Source organism: Schistocerca cancellata, chromosome 2 (assembly GCF_023864275.1).
Source record: "Schistocerca cancellata isolate TAMUIC-IGC-003103 chromosome 2, iqSchCanc2.1, whole genome shotgun sequence".
In the NCBI taxonomy this organism is placed as follows: Eukaryota; Metazoa; Arthropoda; class Insecta; order Orthoptera; family Acrididae; genus Schistocerca; species Schistocerca cancellata.
Window position 1 is genome coordinate 1,112,286,932 of NC_064627.1, and position 19,552 is coordinate 1,112,306,483.

A 19,552-nucleotide genomic window follows, 5' to 3' on the forward strand; every position below is an offset into this window, starting at 1 on the left:
ACCACGCAAATTCAGAAAACGAATGATTGCACGCTGTTCAAGTAAGGAAAATGTCGCCATTTTAAGTATTTAAAACAGTTCTCATTTTCGTCACTGGCGGTAAAATTCCATCTGCCATACGGTGCTGCCATCTCTGGGACGTATTGACAATGAACGCGGCCTCATTTTAAAACAATGCGAATGTTTCTATCTCTTTCCAGTCTGGAGAAAAAAAATCGGAGGCCGTAGAGCGTGAATGCACCTCGTATTCATGCATAAAAAACAGTGCTTTACTTTTTCCCGTTTTCATCATATATTTTCCAACGTTACTCTTAACTCTAAAACCACACCGCGCAACAGAATTAAAGGATTACATTTTCGAAAGTGCGTACTTGTCTCTCATTCCTACATATAAAAAAATGGTTCAAATGGCTCTGAGCACTATGGGACTTAACTTCCGAGGTCATCAGTCCCCTACAACTTAGAACTACTTAAACCTAACTAACCTAAGGACATCACACACATCCATGCCCCAGACAGGATTCAAACCCGCGACCGTAGCGGTCGCGCGGTTCCAGACTGTAGCGCCTAGAACCGCTCCGCCACCCTGGCCGGCTCCAACGCAAAAGATTGAAATTAGGCTTAACAACGTTCCTCTGTAACAGTGCAAAACTGTGGCACCCTGTGACTTCACCCTTGGGCTCAGCGCACTGCAAAGAGCAAGGTGTCGACACATGTGGGAAAAAGGCCAGAGCTCAGAACTTCACGCGCCTTGTGAAATGGATTGGTGATGTCACATTGGTCTCATTGGCACTAAATTTCACCACAATTCTACACACTGCCACCGTGGACGTTTTGCACTATAAGAAGGTCGTCATAGCCGCTCTTACTCGCATTTAACCCCTTATTTTGACGTCTCTGCGACGGAGGTGAGAACTGCACAAAATGGCTCTGAGCACTATGGGACTTAACTTCTGAGGTCATCAGTCCACTACAACTTAGAACTACTTAAACGTAACTAACCTAAGGATATCACACACATCCATGCCCGAGGCAGGATTCGAACCTGCGACCGCAGCGGTCGCGCGGTTCCAGACTGAAGCTCTTAGAACCGCTCGGCCACTCCGGCCGGCGTGAGAACTGCGATGCCCAGCTTTGACACTACATTGTTTTTGTATGACTGGCCGAAGAAAACATTTCAGACACACTTCAGACACACCGCCGCTCAGAGATGAAACGATAGGGCGTCTGTAGGTGGCAGGAAGAACACAGTGAAACCAACCCTTGCTGTGGGACGGTGGTCTCCACATATTTCGCTATGGAAAATGACAGTTGGCAGTGCGACGAGGAAAAGGACGATGTTATTGACAATCTTAGGCACTGTTGACAATTGCTGGGTAAAGCAGACCTTTTCGACTGACCTCACGGGGTTGCAGCCACATTGAAAGTGAACTCACCCTTTTGTGGGTACTGTGTGGAACCAATAGGAACCGTTTAAAATCTTTCGATGAAATCTGAACGTGATCCGAGACAGCCAATCGTCCTTACGCGCCGCGCGGGATTAGCCGAGCGGTCTAGGGCGCTAGAGTCATGGGCTGTGCGGCTGGTCCCGGTGGAGCTTCGAGTCCTCCTCCCTCGGGCATGGGTGTGTGTGTGTTTGTCCTTAGGATAATTTAGGTTAAGTAGCGTGTAAACTTAGCGACTGATAACCTTAGCAATTAAGTACCATAAGATTTCACACACATTTGAACATTTCGTCCTTAAGCTTTTCCAGTGCTACTTTTTCTCGCCCTCTTGTGGCGTGAAGAGGGAGGGGTGCAACACTGACACATGCGTGAATAAAACGGTAAAGATTGCCTCTAAGGCAACCCAGTTCAGCAGATACCTCTGTGACACCCACCTACAATTATTGAGTGTTTTAAAAATGTGCGTTTAGAGAGAAAACCTGCGAATTACTCCCAGGTTCCTGCAGGCAGGCAGCTGGTCTCGGAGGTGACTCAAGGGGTTGCCTCCCTGCAGGTACCTCGAGCTACTTCACAGGTTTTCTCTCTCTGTGCGTTGAGCATCCTGATCTTGAAAAGATTTTTGTAGGAATGGTTTGCTAATGTTTTTTGTCTACACATTATGAATAGTAACCTCCTTTTCAGAACGTAAGGATGCATCTGATATGTTGGCGCCATGTAATGTGTATTTCTCTTGTTAATTATAAACAAGAGACGAAGTGAAAGAAAGGAATATACAGCGAACTCTACGTTGGCCCATAGCCTACTCGGATAGCACCAAAAACACTTGCTGATTTTTAATGTCCTCGTCCAACCAATGACTCACCACAACCATGTCAAACACCCTGCCACTGTCCCCAAGAGTCATTGCAGAGGCGTTTTGTATCCAACCCAGGCCTGGTGGTAAGAACTGTATCGCGCTATTCCTCCGTCAGTCGCATCCTTGTCATTAGACTCCTGATTGTGACGCAATACTAGGACACACTTCTGATGATCAGCGGAAAACTATAACATCTGTCATACCACAGTCTGCATCTGACGATGTCTTCAGTTCCAGGTTTCGCATCGCAATTCTCCATTCTGTGCAAGCAGCCAAATTTTCAGTAGGAGAAATTGTTTTGCCACTTCTCCTAGTTAACGTCATTATTATTCTTGTTTTGTTATTCACCTGGGCACGTTACCTTCACATCTGGAAATATTCTACTTGTCTCTTGTAATATTATCTACTTACTAGTAAGCTATTATGCGTTAGTTTAAAGGAAATTCCGATACAAAAGGAACAGATTTGTCAGTTACTTGCCCTTCCCAGGAAATTCAGTGAGTCTTTGTTGCCATGTATGATGAAAAAGACCGGTGTTAACGATGCCTATAATGAGAACGTGAAAGCGGGAAGGTTCAGAGAGGGTGTTCAGTGGTTCAGATACTGGAGACGAATTCTAGAGGACTTGATCTAAGGTATCTGTACAGCCACGCTTTTGAGGTGAATGAGTTATATTAGACGAATTCCCTGTGTACAGGACGTTAAACTTCGTATGAACCACACTACTTTAAAATTATTTTTCATGCAAGGGTAATATCAAGCATAGTGTTACCAAGGCCCCATTGTTGAGAGCGGGAAAGTCCTTTTACTTGGCGAAGCTTAGCTGTCCTTCTCAACCTCACAGCCACTAATTACGTGTGAACTTTCTTCGCTTCGGAGGCCGTGAAAAACTTTCTTAAGAAGGAGATTGTGGAGGTGGTGTACTATCGTGCTACGTACTTTTGCGATCAGCTGAACTCCTTTGTGTCAAGGATAATGGTAGAAGCTATTATGGGATCAGACGATTGAAAGCAGCAATGAAAGGCAACGTTCACTACTAGTCGTTTTAGCAGCATAGCTTTAAACGCTGAAAAAGCACTTTACCTACTTTTGTATGAATTTTGCTCTGCAGTTCGCACTAGCCACTCATCCAAGATGTATTTACTATTATACTGTATTCAGTTCTTGTACTGATCGTTTGTAAATACGATTACACGTGAACATTGAAAACAGATCACCGGACATGGACTACTGAGTTCTAGAAACGGATTTGATTCGATTTCTTTGAGCATTACCATCAAAATGGCTCTGAGCACTATGGGACTCAACTGCTGTGGTCATAAGTCCCCTAGAACTTAGAACTACTTAAACCTAACTAACCTAAGGACAGCACACAACACCCAGCCATCACGAGGCAGAGAAAATCCCTGACCCCGCCGGGAATCGAACCCGGGAACCCGGGCGTGGGAAGCGAGAACGCTACCGCACGACCACGAGATGCGGGCAAAAATGGCTCTGAGCACTATGGGACTCAACTTCTGAGGTCATTAGTCCCCTAGAACTTAGAACTAGTTAAACCTAACTAACCTAAGGACATCACAAACATCCATGCCCGAGGCAGGATTCGAACCTGCGACCGTAGCGGTCTTGCGGTTCCAGACCGCAGCGCCTTTAACCGCACGGCCACTTCGGCCGGCTCATTACCATCGATGTACATTTTTTCCATATGGATGACTGTTACGCAGAAATTCTCACTCACCCATCACTGTTGCGAAAGTAATATTATTTCCGTCTTATGTTAGGATATTCCAGCGATTTATTCACTTATAATCTAGAGAATGTCGAACACACGTTATGCCATTATTATATTAACTGAGTCTGAAATGTCAGAACATTTACAACCAGGCTATACTTGGCATTCCAATGGTTTTATTTCCATGTGTGAAAATAGACTAAACAACTTAAAGAGGTAAAAAAGGAAATAAGACTTATCAACAAATAAATGCCATAAATATGTTTAGCAAGTACAGCACAACAAATTACGTTATGATATTTGGTGGATGCAGACATGATATTAGGAGGCGTTTCAGAGACATGAAGGAACAGACACAAACCACTCCGTACAAAATGTAAAATCTCTTCCAGCAGGATGGTCAGCTCAGCAGCCACAATGTTTTCTGGAATGGGACTTCAGCATCTTCCATTTGAGGATCTGTTGTTCTTGTGGTCTTCAGTCCGAAGACTGGATTGATCCATACTACTCTATCCTGTGCAAGCTTCTTCCCCTACGAATAGCTACTGCAACTTAGATCCTTCTGATTCTGCTTAGTTTATTCATCTCTTGGTCCCCCTCTACGACGTTTATCCCCCACACTCCCCTCAAATACTAAACTGGTAAGCCCTTGATGACTGGAAGTGTCCTATCAACCGATCCCTTCTTCTAGTCATATTGTACCACAAATTTCTCTTCTGCCCAATTCTATTCAGTACTTCTGCATTAGTTGCGTGATATACTGACCTAATCATCAGCATTCGTCTGTAGCATCACCTTTTCGAAACATTGTTTTCCCTTCTTGTCCAAACTATTTATCGTCAATATTTCACTTCCACACATGGCTACACTGCATACAGATACATTCAGAAAAGACTTCCTAACACTTAAATCTATATTCGATATCAACAAATTTCTTTTCTTCAGAAAAGCGTTTCTTGCCATTTTCAGTCTACATTTTATGTCTTCCCTAGTTCGGCCATCTATGTTATTCTGCTGTCCAAATACCAAAACTGATCTACTCCTTCAAGTGTCTAGTTTCCTAATCTAATTCCCTCAGCATCACGTGTCTTATTCGCCTATATTCCATTATCCTCGGTTTGCTTTTGTTGATGTTCATCAAATGTCCTCCTTTCAAGGCACTGTCCATCATTCCTTTCAACTGCTCTTCCAAGTCCTTCAATATCGTCATAAAAACTCACAGTTATTATCTCTTCTCCTTGAACTTTAATTACTACTCTCTCTTTCTCTCTCTTTCTTTCTTTGTTTTCTTTTTTCTGTTTGCACAGTGTATAGATTTAATGACACTAGCGATAGGGTACAACCCTGTCTCACTCCCTCACTCCCTTCTCAATCACTGCTTCAATTTCATACCATCGACTCTTCATAACTGCCGTCTAGTTACTGTACAAGTTGTGAATAGCCTTTTTGCTCACTGCATTTTACCCATTCTATCTTCAGAATTTCAAAGAGAGACCTATTTTCTAAGTCGTAGGGTCAATGTTGCCTCATATGTTACGACATTTCTACGAAATCCAGACTGACTTTCCCCTAGTTCGGCTTCTACTAGTTTTTCCATTCTTCCTTAAAGAGCTCGTGTTATCATTTTGGAAACATGACTTATCAGGCTGATAGTTCGGTAATATTCAGGTCTGTCACTAACAAATTTCTTTGGAATTCTTTGAAGGTATTTCCCCTGTCTCATACACGTTGCGCACCAGATGGAAAAGTTTTGTCATGAATGGCTCTCCTGAGGCAATCAGTAGTTGTGTTGGAATGTCGTCTAATCCCGGAGCCTTGTTTCGACTTAGGTCTTTCAGTGCTGTATCAAATTCTTCTCGCGGTACCACATATCCAATCGCATCCTCATTAGTTACGTGTTCTACCAGTCTAATCTTGAGCATTCTTCTTTAGCGCCACATTTGAAAGAATAAGTCTGGGAATCCTAAAATGTGACGTGATCTGTGTTAACGTGAAACTACTTATTGCAAGAATGTTCGCTGGTGAGAGGGTCGCACAGAAAAGTGAACGGTACGCGGGCGCATGTAAAAGGCTTTTCCGTTCAGTGTGGGTGACAGCTTAGCTGCCCAGTGAAACAACTTTCGCTGCCGGTTGTTGGAAGGTGTGTTGTGTTCCCTGGTAACTCGCCAAGCCGCCCAGCAGTCGGTAGGACTAGAGATCTAGGCTAGAGCGTCCGCACACCTGCCAGAAGGGAAAACGACGAATGGAACTGGTCTCAGCTTGCCAACACGGAAGCTGTGGTATCTGGTGACAGAGGCTGCCATTAGAATCGCGGTAGTTACTAACCAGGTGAGGCGAATGACTGCTAGGAAACAACAAAGGAAGTTGTTTGCTTGAGGTAGAGAACGTTTTTGATTGTGGGGGATTGTGGGGCGGTATTAAATTTTGCATTTGGAAAAATATACGAGGTATATATATATATATATATATATATATATATATATATATATATATATATATTATTACTGTGTGTTACATTGATCAATCGCATGGTACAGTAGCCGTTATGATGTGGAACGTGTCAAGTGCACAAGAAATGCACATATGAAACAAGGTTTTCTAATATATATATATATATATATATATATATATATATATATATATATATAAACAGGGTGTTACAAAAAGGTACGGCCAAACTTTCAGGAAACATTCCTCACACACAAATAAAGAAAAGATGTTAGGTGCAAATGTATCCGGAAACGCTTAATTTCCATGTCAGAGCTCATTTTAGTTTCGTCAGTATGTACTGTACTTCCTCGATTCACCGCGATGATTTCATACGGGATACTCTACCTGTGCTGCTAGAACATGTGCCTTTACAAGTACGACACTACATGTGGTTCATGCACGATGGAGCTCCTGCACGTTTCAGTCGAAGTGTTCGTACGCTTCTCAACAACAGATTCGGTGACCGATGGATTGGTAGAGGCGGACCAATTCCATGGCCTCCACGCTCTCCTGACCTCAACCCTCTTAACTTTCACTTATGGGGGCATTTGAATGCTCTTCTCTACGCAACCCCGGTACCAAATGTAGAGACTCTTCGTGCTCGTATTGTGGACGGCTGTGATACAATACGCCATTCTCCAGGGCTGCATCAGCGCATCAGGGATTCCATGCGACATTTTGAACATTTCCTGTAACAAAGTGTTTGAAGTCACGCTGGTACGTTGTGTTGCTGTGTGTTTCCATTCCATTATTAATGTGATTTGAAGAGAAGTAATAAAATGAGCTCTAACATGGAAAGTAAGCATTTCTGGACACTTGTCCACATAACATATTTTCTTTCTTTGTGTATGAGGAATGTTTCCTGAAAGTTTGGCTGTACCTTTTTGTAACACCCTATATATATATATATATATATATATATATATATATATATATATATATACAGGGCGTTTCAAAAAGAAAGAGCAGATTTCAAACATTTATTTCTCAAAAACTACAAATGATAGAAACACAATTCAAACGTTTCTTGTCAGAGAAAGGTTCAAAGTTTTTCAATGGTCCGCGCAGAAGTTCCATGCAAATCCGCAGTGGCGCTGGCGTTTGTTTGTAGGAAAATGGCGACGACACCACAGGAACGATCATTTTGTGTGCTGCAATTTGCAAAGTTAGAGTCCATTGTTGGTGTGCAACGTGCATTCCGCCGTCAATTCAACAAACAGCCGCCTCGTCATAAGCAAATTTATGAGTGGCATCACAGATTCGTAGAAGATGGTTGCATCTGCAAGCGAAAAAGCACGGGTCGTCCACGCACATCGGATGAAAATGTCGAGCGTGTCCGTGCAGCTTACGAAAGGAGCCCTAGAAAATCCACGACACGGGCAAGTCACGAACTAAACATGTCTAAAACAACGGTATGGCGCGTTCTGAGTAACCGTCTGCACATGAAGCCGTACAAACTGCAGTTATTGCAAGCATTGCGTCCTGACGACCACAACAAAAGGTTCGAATTTTCAACTGCAATTCTACAGGACATGGAAGAGGACAATTTTGCCGAACGATTAATTTTTTCAGATGAATCAACGTTTCACATTTCTGGTAAAGTTAATCGGCATAACGTACGAATTTGGGCGAGTGAAACTCCGAGGGACGTTATTCAACATGAAAGAGACTCACCAAAGGTTAACGTCTTTTGTGCAATTTCGGTAAACAAAGTTTATGGACCTTTCTTTTTCATGGAGAAAACTATCACAGGAACCATTTACCTGGACATGTTAGAAAACTGGCTATTTCCTCAACTTCAGGAAGATTCAAATCACTTCATCTTCATGCAAGATGGCGCCCCACCACACTTCTCTGAACCTGTACGACGGTACCTAAATAACACCATTCCAGGACGGTGGATTGGAAGAGCAGGAGCACAAGATCAATGTCATCGTCTGTGGCCTCCCAGGTCACCAGACCTTACTCCCTGCGATTTTTATTTGTGGGGGTACATAAAGGACTGTGTTTATGTCCCACCTATGCCCGCTACTCTTCAAGAGGTACGACATCGAATTGTTGCGGCCGTGAATTCGGTAACTAAAGACCAGTTGCGTCGTGTGTGGCAAGAAATGAGATACCGGTTTGATATTTGTCGTGTAACAAATGGTGCTCATATTGAGGTACAGTTTTGATATTTGTTGTGTAACATTTGGTACTCATATTGAGTGAAGGACCGTTGGAATTGTGTTTCTATCATTTGTAGTTTTTGAGAAATAAATGTTTGAAATCTGCTCTTTCTTTTTGAAACGCCCTGTATATATATATAGAGAGAGAGAGAGAGAGAGAGAGAGAGAGTGTGTGTGTTAAGGCTTAATATTTCTATTATTTACCCGATTTCTTTAAATGGCACAAAATGTATATACTATATTTATAGATTTATTTATTCCTATTCAAGAATTCATCTATGGTATAGAAGGAGTTGTCAAGGATGTACGATTTCAAATTGTTTTTGGAACTATTACTGGTGTCTGTCAAACATTTTATCTCATTTGGTAATTTGTCGAAAATTTTTATAGCAGCATATTTTACCCCTTTCTGTGCTAAAGATAGGTTGCGTAAAGGTTAGTGTAATTCTTTCTTTTTTCTGGTATTATAATCATGAATGTCACTGTTGTTTTTAAACTGGTCCATGTTGTTGAGAACAAATTTCATTAGTGAGTAAATGTACTGTGAGGCTGTTGTAAGAATCCCCAATCTTTTAAAAAGATGCCTACAAGATGTGCGACTATGAACCCCACATATTATCTTAACCACTTTCTTTTGAGCAGTGAATACTTTTTGTCTAAATGTTACCCCAAAATATTATTCCGTATGACATCAGAGAGTGAAAGTATGCAAGGTATGTTAGCTTCCTAATTTCTATATCCTCAAAATCGGCAATTATTCTGATTGCAAAAGTTTCTGAAACTAGACTCTTTAGAAGATCCAAAATATGAATTTTCCAATTAAGATTCTCATCTGGGATGATGATGTTTGGTTTGTGGGGCGCTCAACTGCGTGGTTATCAGCGCCCGTACAATTACCCAATCTTTGCTCAGTCCAATTTTGCCACTTTCCTGGATGATGATGAAATGATGAGGACAACACAAACACCCAGTCATCTAGAGGCAGGTGAAAATCCCTGACTCCGCCGGGAATCGAACCCGGGACCCCGTGCTCGGGAAGCGAGAACGCTACCGCGAGACCACGAGCGGCGGACAGATTCTCATCTATGTGTACACCCAAAAACTTAGTATGCTCTACCCTGTCTACTGACTTCTGTTGATGTTTTATATTTATTCAAGAAACTGTACCTTTTGCAGCAAAAAATTGGGTACTGTGTTTTTTCAAAGTTTAGAGCAAGCCCTTTAGCAGAAAACCAATTAGTGACTTTTCAAAAGACCATATTTGTACCATTTTCAATTGGAGTTTCTTTTACCGGATTAATAATTATGTGTGTATCATCAGCAAACAGTGTCAGTTCAGCTTCCTGTTTCAGATAGGAAGGGAGGTCATTCACACACATCAAGAACAGAAGGGGACCCATGATTGAACCCTGTGGAACACCTAATGTAATTTCACCCCAGTTAGATGAAGTGGAAAACTTATTTAAATCACTTGACCCATATAAGGAAACTTTTTGCTTCTTGTTCTGTAAGTACGACCTAAACCACTCATATGCTATTCCATGTATACTATACCATTTCTGTAACATAATGTCATGGTACACACAATCAAATGCTTTAGACAAGTCACAGAAAATTCCTATTGGTGACATTTTACTATTTAAAGACCCTATTATGTGGAGAGTGAAACTGCATGTTGCTGTCTCAGTGGAACAGCATTTTTGAAATAAGAACTGCGATTTACTAAGTATCCCATTACTGTTGAGATGGGTAGCCACTCTTGAGTACATTACTTTCTCGAAGATTTTTCAAAATGCTGTAAGCATGGATACTGGCCGATAATTATTGACATCTGTGGTGTTCCCCATTTTGTAGAGCGGCCTGACAATGGCATATTTTAACCTGTCTGTCACATTGAATGAAATGGGTCCTCCGGTGTAAATGGTTATGTTCGGTTATTTGGTGATCATTTGTAGCCATTCATAGACTACACGTACGCGGACAACGACGGAACTTTTATGGATGACAATGCGCCACAATTGTTCGCGACTGGTTTGAGGAATTGGGGACTTGGCTGACCACACGGAACATTAAGACAGCAGCATATATTGCCACAATTGCAAACAGAATGTGGCTGAGAATTAAATCGGCCTGATAGCAAATCAGACAGAGAGTTATTAGGAACAGCATTCTCTTCAGGTAAATTGTCCCTAACAAGAAATTTTATCTCCTCAACATCAATTAAATCATTCAAAGAATTCATTCTTCCAAAGTAATTCTAATTTTAACTTTAATTACACTTCTTAATAACCTGCTAAACAGTTGACCATAATACAGCATACAGTCGCTATTGATCTTGATTTTACGATTGCCATTGCCGACTTTCGCCCACAAAAAGAGGTACTCATCAGCATTTAACTTCTTCTTTCTTCTAGTAGACAATACAAATGGCATGCTTGGAACAAGAGTACCATAAGGAACTTTAGCCAGTAGACCAGTTGTTTCAGAAATACTCCAAGTTTTCCATGCCAAAATATTAGCATCTGGAAAAGCTTCAAGGCCACCATAATCTGCGTGATTGCCCCAAACAACAGCCAAGGTCAGCCATGTCGACCCACCAAACACAGCCTGTACATCATATGTAAAGTTCAGGTGCAAACCACGAAAAACATTCGGGCCTCCGATCAACTGGTGTTTGGAAAACTGCCCTTGAAGGTCAATATCAAACGCCTTCAAACTGCGCCGCCAGTGACGACGGCAACCACGTCGCAGAGGCATTGCTGTGGCACGTTAACACAAGCCACCCGGATCGCCCGACATGTATCGCAGTTTGAAGGCGTTTGATATTGACCTTCAAGGGCAGTTTTCCAAACAGCAGTTGATCGGAGGCCTGAATGTTTTTCGTGGTTTGCGCCTGAACTTTATATGTGATGTACAGGCTGTGTTTGGTGGTTCGACATGGCTGACCTTGGCTGTTGTTTGGGGCAATCACGCCGATTATGGTGGCCTTGAAGCTTTTCCGGATGCTAATATTTTGGCATGGAAAACTTGGAGTATTTCTGAAACAACTGGTCTACTGGCTAAAGTTCCTTATGGTACTTTGAGGAACTTAGTGGACAATTCGAGCGAATGGCTTAGCCACCCGGATCGCCCGACATGTATCGCATCGAACGTTTATGGGAGATAAATAGCACGCCTAAGCACTGTTAACGACTGATAATGTGGTGTCACCGCCAGACACCACACTTGCTAGGTGGTAGCTTTTAAATCGGTCGCGGTCCGCTAGTATACGACGGACCCGCGTGTCGCCACTGTCAGTGATTGCAGACCGAGCGCCACCACACGGCAGGTCTAGAGAGACGTACTAGCACTCGCCCCAGTTGTACAGCCGACGTTGCTAGCCATGGTTCACTGAGAATTACGCTCTCATTTGCCGAGACGATAGTTAGCATAGCCTTCAGCTACATTTGCTACGACCTAGCAAGGCGCCATTACCAGTATAGATATTGAGATTCTATTAATGTATCATCAAGAGCGATGTTCTACAAATGTGGATTAAAGTTAAGTATTCCAGAAGCTACATACTCTTCTTTATAGCATTCATTACGTATCCTGTTTCAGACCTCACGCCAGCCTGCGTGAGTTTAAGCGCGTGCCTTTCGGCTTCCTCCCATTGTGTCTAGGCTGTCTTGTCTAGACACAACAGATAATATTCGTAAGAGTATGGAGGGCTGAGTAGCGGTTATTATGGTTTCCGCCAGTAGGACTGACATCACTAATGAGCGCAAACACTGAATACAGCAAAAAAAAAAAAAAAAAAAAAAAAAAAGGATTCTAATGGCTCTGGGCACTATGGGACTTATCGGACTTATCTTCTGAGGTCATCAGTCCCCTAGAACGTAGAACTACTTAAACCTAACTAACGTAGCGGTCGCGCGGTTCCAGACTGTAGCGCCTAGAACCGCTCGGCCTGAATACCGCTGTCACTGCGAAACTGTCGAAACTGCTGAGAGGTTAAGTGTGGCTCGTTGTCGGAAACGGTCACTTCAGGAAACCTTTCAATGCAGAATGTAGTAGGAAGGGCGGTCACTGACTTGCTGATGTGCAGTTCACTACAAACGGAAATTTGTTGAAAGCATTCACGACTAGCAGCTATCTAGGGTTCCAGAAAGGACCAGAAAACTGTAAAAGCAATCTCTGCCATGGGCCTGTGGGCCAGTCAAAATAACATTGAAGTGGAGCAGTTCCATGTTTCCCACAAGTTGTACACTGAGGACTCATCTGTTCGATTTGAGTCTCCGTACCTGGCCACACACATTGACGTCTTGCCAACTACACTGAAGGGCCAAAGAAACTGATGCACCTACCTAATATCGTGTAGGGCCCCCACGAGCACGCAGAAGTGCCGCAACACCACGTGGCATGGACTCGACTGATGTCTGAAGTAGTGCTGGAGGGAACCGACACCTTGAATCCTGCAGGGCGCTCCATACATCCGTAGGAGTACGAGGGGTTGGGATTCTCGTCTGAACTTCACGTTGCAAGGCATCCCAGATATAGGGGAAGGCGGGGCAAGACGGGGAGGTGGGGTAAGACGGGGAAGGGCTATAAGCTACAGTTAGAGTGCTGCCATCTGTGGATAGCTACGTCAACATCATCAATACACAGGTTCCAGTGTGTTGACATTGCTGAACCTTAGTTTCGCGGCGGTTTCTGTAAGCTTTTCAAGGTACGTACAATTATTATACTGATCTGCAATGTTTTACACCTTTCGAGGTCCTAAAACAAGTGTTTCGTGAACATTTGTCCAGACTGTATACAGGGTGTCCCAGCTATCTTGTCCACCAAAAATATCTCTGGAACAATAACAGCTATTGGAAAACGACTTTCGCCGGTATCAATGTAGGGCTGGGGCCCATGAATGTACGTATTTGGAAACATTTTAAAACGAAAGCATGTGTGTTTTTTTAACACAAACTTATGTTTTTTTTTAAATGGACCTCCTATATTTTTTCTTCAGTAATCCATAGCATGACAAAGCACATACACAATGGCGTTGATTGCATCGCAATATTCCCATTACATCCCGAGATATTAAGACGCGAAGTTGACGCTTGAAACACCAGACATGCGCTGCTAGCGCCACGTCCTGAGGCTCAGGCGTGAACCCCATGCTGCCCATAATCGCGATGTGATTGACATGCGTAATCACACTTCCATACTTATCAAGAGGTCCGAAACGAATAATACGGTCTGCTGCCATCCTGCTGCGATTACGCGCAGCATGGGGTTCACGCCTGAGCCTCAGGACGTGCGCTAGCAGCGCATGTCGGGTGTTTCAAGCGTCAACTTCGCGTCTCAGTATCTCGGGATGTAATGGGAATATTGCGATGGAATCAACGCCATTGTGTATGCGCTTTGTCATGCTATGGATTGCTGAAGAAAAAATATAGGAGGTCCATTTAAAAAAACATAAGTTTGTGTTAAAAAACACATATGCTTTCGTTTCAGAATGTTTATAAATAGTCCGCAGCTCGTGGTCGTGCGGTAGCGTTCTCGCTTCCCACGCCCGGGTTCCCGGGTTCGATTCCGGGCGGGGTCAGGGATTTTCTCTGCCTCGTGATGACTGGGTGTTGTGTGCTGTCCTTAGGTTAGTTAGGTTTAAGTAGTTCTAAGTTCTAGGGGACTGATGACCATAGATGTTAAGTCCCATAGTGCTCAGAGCCATTTGAACCATTTTATTTATAAATATGTACAATCATGGGCCCCAGCCCTACATTGATACCGGTGAAAGTCGTTTTCCAATAGCTGTTATTGTTCCAGAGATATTTTTGGTGGACAAGATAGCTGGGACACCCTGTATATAGCACTGAATAGTACGTCTTATTAACAGTAAACTGCTGTGTCAGTAGTCAATGTTCTTTAAATAGTGTTCATGTAGGTGTAAAATACCCTGACAGCATGGTAGGGGGCAAGAGGGGGTGGGGCAAGATGGGGAGCTTCCCCGTCTTGCCCATACTATTTGTCCAACCATTACGTTCTTATCGTCTCATGTGTTTACCTCGCTGCGGGTTTTAAACACGTACATTATACGTTGAATACAATTGTAAATAGAATGGTATTCGTTATTCAAACACTTTCCTAATTAATTACAAAGTATGCCTTAGGCTATATGGTGAATAAAAACACACAAAACGTGCAAAGTCAGTGTTCTTGCCATGCTGTAACGACTGACTATTGGAAATATGGTATTTACTGTATAATATAGATTACGAGGAATGATCTGACTCAATAGTACGTTGCACGTGTTTTATTTCAGATGGTTCGCAAGTATCGGCGACAAAGATTGGTCATTGGAGTCAATGGAAGGCGCTGTAAATGCTGTTATAGAAGGTCGTATGGGTTCTTTCAGGGCTGCTCGACAGTTCAGAGTGCCACAAAAATACGTATTTCAGCGTCGGGGTGCCCACGACAGTTGTGCAGGGACAGAAAGTGATGATGACGAGGCTGTCCACACTTGTGTACTGTGTGAAAGTAAGAGGCCTAAATAAAACGTAATACTTGATTCTACAATTCGCAGAACCATGTTTCGAAACGTTATCGTCACATTATTTCGTTATTTCAGTCCTTATTTAAGCTTTAGAGATGAATTCATGCTAGTTCCCCATCTTTTGCCGCATATGGGGCAAGATTGGGTATTGCTAGTTTATGTTTCAAATCGAGAGATTGCTAACTAAATGTAACAAGTTTGCAGGTTTCTTTGCATGCTATTGTAATTCAATGGTTAAATAAACAAATGATAATCAAACCTATTTGAATTTGTCTGTTTTTGTCCCTTTTGTAAGGGTTTAAGGTTAACTTCCCCATCTTGCCCCGCCTTCCCCTACTAACTATCGCTCATGTCTGGGGACTTTGGTAGCCAGCGTAACTGTTTAAACTCAGAAGAGATATCGAGAGATCAGTTTGTGCACAGCATCCCGCACCGATAAAAGTTCCGCAGTTGTGGACAGTTAAAGCGGCAACACGGTTCAATATTTCAACAGGAAACTTGCAAGGACATTTTGAGTATATGCCACGTCGGTTTGCTGCACTATGCTAGGCAGGAGATCCAACACGGTACCCCATGACTTTTGTCATCTCAGTGTGTGAGCATTAAGTGTGAGTGTGTGCAGCTTATGTGGTGTTGTTTGTCGACTGGTCCCTCTGTTCGGAAGCGGCGCGTCAGTGTTCGCCGCCGGTGCCTGTGCAGGAGACATGATGAGGTGGGCGTGCCTGTTCCTCGGCGTGCTGGCGGCCACGTACGCGGCCGACCTGGAGCAGCTGTACGAGTGGAACTTCCTGCCCTTCCGGCTGCCGCACGGCTTCCCGCGCGACGGCTACGTGCCGGAGAACAACGTCTTCACCGGCCTCGAGGTGGGCTGGAACCGCGTCTTCGTCGCCATCCCGCGCCTGCGCAACGGCGTCGCAGCCACCCTCGCCGTCCTGCCCAAGGTCACGCACCCCGCGCACGGGCCCGCCGCGCCGCTGCTCGACGTAAGTATACCACGGGTACGCCCACGCAGCACCGCCGGCGTGAGCCGTAGCCATCTGTGGAAACACTGTTTCTACACCTACATACATACTCCGCAATCCACCATACTGTGCGTACCACAACTAGCATCTTCTCTCCCTGTTCCACTCCCAAACAGAACGAGGCAAAAATGACTGCCTATATGCCTCTGTACGAGCCCTAATCTCTCTTACCTTATCTTTGTGGTCTTTCCGCGAAATACGAGGTGCATTCAAGTTCTAAGGCCTCCGATTTTTTTTCCAAGTAACTACTCACCCGAAATCGATGAAACTGGCGTTACTTCTCGACGTAGTCGCCCTGCAGACGTACACATTTTTCACAACGCTGACGCCATGACTCCATGGCAGCGGCGAAGGCTTCTTTAGGAGTCTGTTTTGACCACTGGAAAATCGCTGAGGCAATAGTAGCACGGCTGGTGAATGTGCGGCCACGGAGAGTGTCTTTCATTGTTGGAAAAAGCCAAAAGTCACTAGGAGTGAGTAGGGAGCATGAGGAATCACTTCAAAGTTGTTATCACGAAGAAACTGTTGAGTAACGTTAGCTCGATGTGCGCGTGCGTTGTCTTGGTGAAACAGCACACGCGCAGCCCTTCCCGGACGTTTTGGTGCAGTGCAGGAAGGAATTTGTTCTTCAAAACATTTTCGTACGATGCACCTGTTACCGTAGTGCTCTTTGGAACGCAATGGGTAAGGATTACGCCCTCGCTGTCTCAGGACATGGACACCATCATTTTTTCAGAACTGGCGGTTACCTGAAATTTTTTTGGTGGCGGTGAATTTGTGTGCTTCCATTGAGCTGACTGGCGCTTTGTTTCTGGATTGAAAAATGGCATCCACGTCTCATCCATTGTCACAACTGACGAAAAGAAAGTCCCATTCGTGCTGTCGTTGCACGTCAACATTGCTTGGCAACATGCCACACGGGCAGCCGTGTGGACGTCCGTCAGTATTCGTGGCACCCACCTGGATGACACTTTCCGCATTTTCAGGTCGTCATGCAGGATTGTGTGCACAGAACCCACAGAAATGCCAACTCTGGAGGCGATCTGTTCAACAGTCATTCAGCGATCCCCCAAAACAATTCTCTCCATTTTCTCGATCATGTCGTCAGACCGGCTTGTGCGAGCCCGAGGTTGTTTCGGTTTGTTGTCACACGATGTTCTGCCTTCATTAAACTGTCGCACCCACGAACGCCCTTCTGACACATCCATAACTCCATCACCACATGTCTCCTTGAACTGTCGATGAATTTCAATTGGTTTCACACCACGCAAATTCAGAAAACGAATGATTGCACGCTGTTCAAGTAAGGAAAACGTCGCCATTTTAAGTATTTAAAACAGTTCTCATTCTCGCCTTGGCGGTAAAATTCCATCTGCCGTACGGTGCTGCCATCTCTGGGACGTATTGACAATGAACGCAGCCTCATTTTAAAACAATGCGCATGTTTCTATCTCTTTCCAGTCCAGAGAAAAAAAAATCGGAGGCCTTAGAACTTGAATGCACCTCGTATAAGTTGGCAGCAGTAAAATTGTACTGCAGTCAGCCTCAAATGCTGGTTCTCTAAATTTCCTCAGTAGCGATTCACGCAAAGAACGCCTCCTTTCCTCCAGAGACTCCCACCAGAGTTCCTGAACCATTTTCGTAACACTCGCGTGATGATCAAACCTACCAGTAACAAATCTAGCAGCCCGCCTCTGAATTGCGTCTAGGTCCTCCCTCAATCCGACCTGATAGGGATCCCAAACGCTCGAGCAGTACTCAAGAATAGGTCGCACAAGCGTTCTATAAGCGGTCTCCTTTACGGATGAACCACGTCTTCCCAAAACTGTACCAATGAAACGAAGACGATTATCCACCTTCCCCACAACTGCCATTACATGCTTTTCCCACCTTATATCGCTCTGCAACGTTACGCCCAAATATTTAATCGATGTGACTGTGTCAAGTGCTACACTACTAATGGAGTATTCACACATCGCGGATTCTTTTTCCTATTCATCTGCATTAATTTACTTTTATCTATATTTAGAGTTAGCTGCCATTCTTTACACCAATCACAAATCCTGTCCAAGTCATCTTGTATCCTCCTACAGTCACTCAACGACGACACCTTCCCGTGCACCACAGCATCAGCAGCAAACAGCCGCACATTGCTATCCACCCTATCCAAAAGATCATTTATGTAGATAGAAAACAACAGCGGACCTACCATACATCTCTGGGGAACTCCAGATGATACCCTCACCTCCGATGAACACTCACAATCGAGGACAACGTACTGTTTCGTAGTTAGGGCAACCAAAACTTACATTACTCATTGTTACTACAGATCCATTTCCAAAAATTCTCCAAAATCACCTTACAAATACTTTTAACAATTTTATGACACAAAGAAATTACAGACATTGGCTGCGAACGGGCATTGATTGAAGTCAATGGGAAAAGTTGAAAAAATTTCTGCCGGATCGGGATTCGAACCCGGGTCTCTTGCTTTTGTTCTTGGCATTAGGTCTGGCCGGACTTCACATTATACATCACACTTGTTCAAGCTGATTTTATCCATACTGGATGAGACGTCGTGGTTGTGAATGTCAATGTTAAAAAAATTTATCGGCTCAGCCACTTGTTTATAGTGTAAAAGACTAAGATTGACGCGTTTCGGAAGTCTAGTTTCCATCATCAGAATAATAAAAACTAAAAGAACCTTTTAAAACTCGCTAAAATGGGACATGCACCAGGCACAATAAAATTGATAATGAAATTAAAACATCGTGGCTAGTTCCCTTGTTGCAGCCGTGTCTTTCAAGGTGCATCTCCACATAGTCGTCAAAATATAAAAAACTCTAAAATCGTGTCGCCTATGGTGTTTAACATCTAACCACATGGCTCTCTCCTCCATCGTCGTAAACCGCCCGTGCGTCTTCGTTGATACAACACACCACGGAGCCAAACACGACATTGAAACGCGAGTGAGCTCACGCGCAAGTAAATAAGGAAGTCACAGAGATGTCTATACAAACAGATATCGTATACATGTTCCAAGGACCTCATGAAATGATGGTATCCAGCCAATTGCTAAAAATGTAGTTACTAAAAGAAACCAGTGAAATGTTTGAAAAAGTTATTTGTATCACCAGTTAGCTGTTCTTTCAATGTGCTGTGATTATCCACGCTATGTGTCGTAATTTCCAGCTGTTCTAGTAACTCCAGGTTTTTGCCTTTGTCCTGTCTATGTAAAATAACGAGATCCTAATCTATTCCCAACATGGGGTGTCCCGTTTCCCAAATATGGGTGGCTGCAGCTGACTTT

The 19,552-nt window shown here is 43.7% G+C and overlaps 1 protein-coding gene across 1 annotated transcript in view; it reads left to right on the plus strand.

Annotated features, from left to right (window-relative positions):
• Window positions 1-19,552, plus strand: part of LOC126163133 (protein yellow-like) — a 157,100-nt gene that overhangs the window by 90,399 nt on the left and 47,149 nt on the right. Inside the window, exon 2 of the mRNA XM_049920060.1 lies at window positions 15,920-16,203. Coding sequence (XP_049776017.1) covers window positions 15,925-16,203 — 279 coding nt within the window. The 5' untranslated portion in view covers window positions 15,920-15,924. The remainder of the gene's footprint in view (window positions 1-15,919; window positions 16,204-19,552) is intronic.